This window comes from Limulus polyphemus, unplaced genomic scaffold (assembly GCF_000517525.1).
Source record: "Limulus polyphemus unplaced genomic scaffold, Limulus_polyphemus-2.1.2 Scaffold1881, whole genome shotgun sequence".
Classification (NCBI taxonomy): Eukaryota; Metazoa; Arthropoda; class Merostomata; order Xiphosura; family Limulidae; genus Limulus; species Limulus polyphemus.
In genome coordinates, this window is record NW_013667491.1 from 32,180 (window position 1) to 36,840 (window position 4,661).

General features: G+C 30.4%; 1 protein-coding gene across 1 annotated transcript in view; it reads right to left on the minus strand.

Moving 5' to 3' along the window:
• The window catches only part of LOC106465239 (vasculin-like protein 1), a 59,762-nt gene that overhangs the window by 12,729 nt on the left and 42,372 nt on the right, over positions 1 to 4,661 (minus strand). Inside the window, exon 10 of the mRNA XM_022393112.1 lies at positions 958 to 1,073. Coding sequence (XP_022248820.1) covers positions 958 to 1,073 — 116 coding nt within the window. The remainder of the gene's footprint in view (positions 1 to 957; positions 1,074 to 4,661) is intronic.

Here is a 4,661-nt window from a genome sequence, read left to right on the forward strand (position 1 = left end):
TAGGGATCTCTTTAGGTTAGTTAAGGCTATATAAGGTAAAATAAATAATAATAATATAATAAAAATGTTTCATGAGGCAGGCATGTGAGCAGCTCATGGGTAATGTAATTCAATAGTGTAACACACCTCCAAGTTCCCCAAGTGATTTACAACTGATAATGGCACAAATAGTAGTTAGACACAGCTCAAAGGGCAATAAAACAATAAAATTTAAGTATAAATAGATGTATACTGTTACAAGTTTAAAGCTACTTAGGATAAATGAATGTAGTTTTATGTTACAATTTGAAGTCATTCTAGTAAGAAAAAAAAGAGTAATTTAAATTTATTTAAATTTTTTTGGTGGTTATGAGGTTAGTCGAATTGACCAGTCTTGTATAGAGTTACAGTATAGAAAATAACAGATAAAATATAAAGTTTTACTGAAAGAGAAATGTTTGAAATTTATTTAAGAGATTATTCAAAAAATATTTGCGATTTTTGAGATCTTTGAACTATTTAAACTTAGCAAATATGCAAGACAATTTTGATTTTGTATCTGGTGTTTACCATTCTCAGTTTTTCATGGAAAAAATTATAACTAATTATGCTTATATTATTAAAATCTCACTCTTAATGTATTTTAAAAGTGATTAACAAAGACTATTACAGGTTATTTGTTAATCAAATATAGTTAAATTAGTTGAAACTAAAATATACAAATTTGAAATATCCATTCACTCCTACTATTTTTAAGAGATTTCTTTCGTGCATCAAGTTTTTTCTCAAGAAAATACCTAGAATAAATCAGTGAACAGTACCTAAGTGATATTGCGAATATCAATGAAATTACATTATCAGTCTAAAAACAATACATTAATAGCTAATACTATTCTTACAATAAATATTCATACAACAATGCAACTAAAATTTAAGAGCATACAACTTTATTGATGTTACTGGAAGGTAGCAAACAACCTTTCTTCAGCCTCAAGGGAACTTGACAACATGTTGATATCTTCAGATTCCTCATCATCTTTAACAGACATCTTTTCTATGTTGATTCCATTCACATAATTTTCTCTCTTGTGGAGCTATACAAAGAAGCGTACAAATTAAATCCTGCATTCCATACTATACACGTTTCTTGACCTTCAACAGCCTATTTTTTAAACATAATTGTCATAATACCATGAAACAGTTTTGTTTGTTTGTAGTTAAGCACAAAATTGGGTTATCTGTGATGCGCTCACCACAGGTATCAAAACCTGGTTTTTAGTACTGTAAGCCTTCAGACTTACTACTGTGCCACTATGGGGGGTGAGGCACTATGAAAAAGCATAGATAAAAACTTAAAACTAGTACTGAAGATTACAGGAAACAAGACTTTGCTGAATTCCCCTATATTATGATATGTTAGAAAATCTTTGGGAGCAAATATGTAAGAATGAAATACGCCTTCTAAACTATTTCAACCACACTACGTACGTGTAATTAGCAATGGATATGGCAGTCATAGTTTGGTTGAAATATTATTATACATTCTTCATATTCTTGAAAAACCCTTATGGACTTAGCTTAATAAAGAATGTAATTTTTCAAATAGGCCTAATATTAACTTCCTGTGACAAGATTAATTAATTATAATCACACTTTGCAAGCTTAGAAAAGGTGTTCAGATCATAACAATTGTGGTTATAATTGATTTTTTTTTGAGAAATTTTCACATGCCATGAAGACAAAAAAAGTTGGTTTTGACAAACATTAAAACCTCTAATCAGGAACAATGGTCTTATCTACACAGAAGACAGTGAAAATGAGCATAATAATTGTAGGTGTTATTTCAAAAATTGGTCAAGAGTAAAACAATTTGAAAAATTTAAAATTCTGAATGATAGTAAATTAAATAGATATTACTTGGAGAGAGATGAAAAGATGCACAGATACAATATGTATCACGTAACCCTTAAAGCTACTTTTTTCATGATTTTAACAGCTTAATTTAGTGAGATAACAGTTAAGCACGGGTGATGCTTGTGGTGTTATTTTTGTGGAAATAAAGACAAATTGAATTAACTTTTTAAGCTCCTTGGTATAAAAATGTTCAACAATTCTTGGCTTATGATACCACAGGTATATAATCTTCTCATGCATCGACTCTACTAAAAGTACCTGCAGATTCTGCAACATAGCAGGAAAAAGAATTTAAGTTTCAGAAAAGTACAAAAACATGTTGCATAAATCTGACATCACAAACTACAAATCTGAGAATCGGGAATGTGTGAAAGAGTGCACACTTGTCAAGCTTTCAGTAAACATTACAACTTTTTTATCCACAAAAATTTGATTTTTTTAAATAAGTATTTTTGGTAAGACTCTTACCAGCCTGAGCAAGATGATTTTTTCATGTTAAGATTAAAAATACTTTTTTTTTTCTTATTACAGTCATGAAATTTTATTTGCAAAGCCTCTAGAACCTTCCTAAATTAATATAACTTTTTTTTCCAGTAAAACTATATATTTATTTACTCTATATTAACACTTTATAAGGGCTTGGTCTACTCCACAAAAAGAAATATTAAATAAATCTAAATTACCATCTTCCTAGAATGACTGCATATTGTTATGGACAAGTATACACTATTTATTCCTACAGCTAATGCTAATACAATTCCAATCTCCCGGTCATTTAGATTTATTGCTTTACTGCCATATAGATTAGTGTCAAGCAAATTATCAAAATGAGGAAAATTTATGTATACATTGCATCAAGTTACCAGCACCTTCAGCCAAATTACAACATGCTGTGCTCATGAGGAGTGTTCATGTTCTCAAGCATTTTTAATTTTTTTCTTATTTACCCTAATAAGTTTCTAATTTTTCATATTTTAGTTACTTTTACAATGGTATATAAATGTATATAAAAACATGAAATTTAATACTTATATGTGGGTCTTGTACATTTTTTCACTCTTAAAGCCTTAATGAATGTTAACTTTTTTCTTTCTAAGGGGTGTTGCTGGTACTTAATTTTTCTTTATTTTAAATATGCAATTTAGAACCCGAGATATTAAAACACAACAAAAAACATAAAACCATTAAAATTTAACTGGCTTTCTAACTAAACTATATGTGAATTAAAACAATTTCCTTACCTGGTCAAGGCAAGCTCAGCAATAGCAAACTATGAAATTGACAGAGAATAATGAAAAACCAATCATAAGAATGAGCCAGCCTCACAAGAAAAGCAATAAATTAAAATCTGTTTCTATTAGTTATAAATAACCCATCAGTAGATACCAGAGAGAATTATTCACATTTTTTAAAGATGGCATGTAAATCTCAGTTTATAGCACATAACTCGTTAAATAAAGTAAGATAAAAACAGGCCAGAAGGTTTTATTTTAGCTCAGAGATATCTAATGTGAAGTGTGTAAGTCCTCAAAATCTTAGAAAATAATATATGAGTGGAAAGAAATTCTAAAATGGACAGTTTGGAGTAAAGAAGTGTCACGTGATATATAAAAGTGAAGAATGAGAATTTCTCTCAATATCTCCTTTTGAAATGAAGAATTAACTTATATAATATCAAAATGTTTTGATGCCAAGTTTATTGACATATGCTGATAATAAAGTAGTTTAGTTAAATTTTCAATGTAGCTCTGTAAAAACATCATAAAATGCACACTTTGACTGACCCTTATACATAGAGTCAATAGTATTAAGACTTTAAAAAAATTCAAGTTATTATTAATTTATTTTATTTGCATCCTGAAAATGTTTAAGAGCTAAAGTAAGGTAGTTAATATCATGAATACAAATCTAAAAGTCACCAATTACCATAGGTTGGTTATGAACCAAAAACTCTACAGTAGCTTTAGAACTGCTCTCCTTTAAAAGTTGCATATAATAATCAATGAACTGCCAACCTAAGGTGAAGTTGACCTGTACCACACACATTTAAATGGTTTCTTACAAAATAATAATTCTTTTCAGAGGTTTGTGCATTTTTCTTTAGTACTTTATCATGTCTAAATATTTCTGTACTGATGCTGCAAGCTAAAACCATTAACCCTATTGTTAATGTGCCTGAACTTCTTTCTGATCTTCTTGAATTCTCTAGAAGACTAAGACTTCGTGAATTTTTTCACACCAAACCCTACCCTAATGAAAATCAACATACACTGAACTTTAAATAAAAGTCTTTATATACTTTTATTTTACAATATATTGTAAATTGTACTGTTGTGTGTATATTGTTACGACAGTGGGGGTCACGTGACGAGTATTCTAGAAGATTTGCTAGTGTGTTACGACAGCAGGGTCACGTGACGAATATTCTAGAAGATTTGCTAGTGTGTTGCGACAGCGGGAGTCAATTGATGCTGGTAGCACGTGTTGAGAGTCTTAGAAGTTTCTAGAACAGGCAGTATTATCGTATATAAGTGCGCTAGATAGTGAGACGAGGCAGAGACGGAGTCGAAGCAGTAGTGGAGAGAGAGACGGAGGCAGAGAGAAAGAAAGGCAGCGATTATGGTCGGTGGGAACCGAGGATAGCAGACACAGAGATCGGAACTATAGCTTGCGGGGACGGACAATTAAGTCTAAGCGCGATAGAAAGTGAGTGAATTGTTGTGAACTATAGTGTGTGTAACTGTGAAAATTAAGTACATTACAAAGTT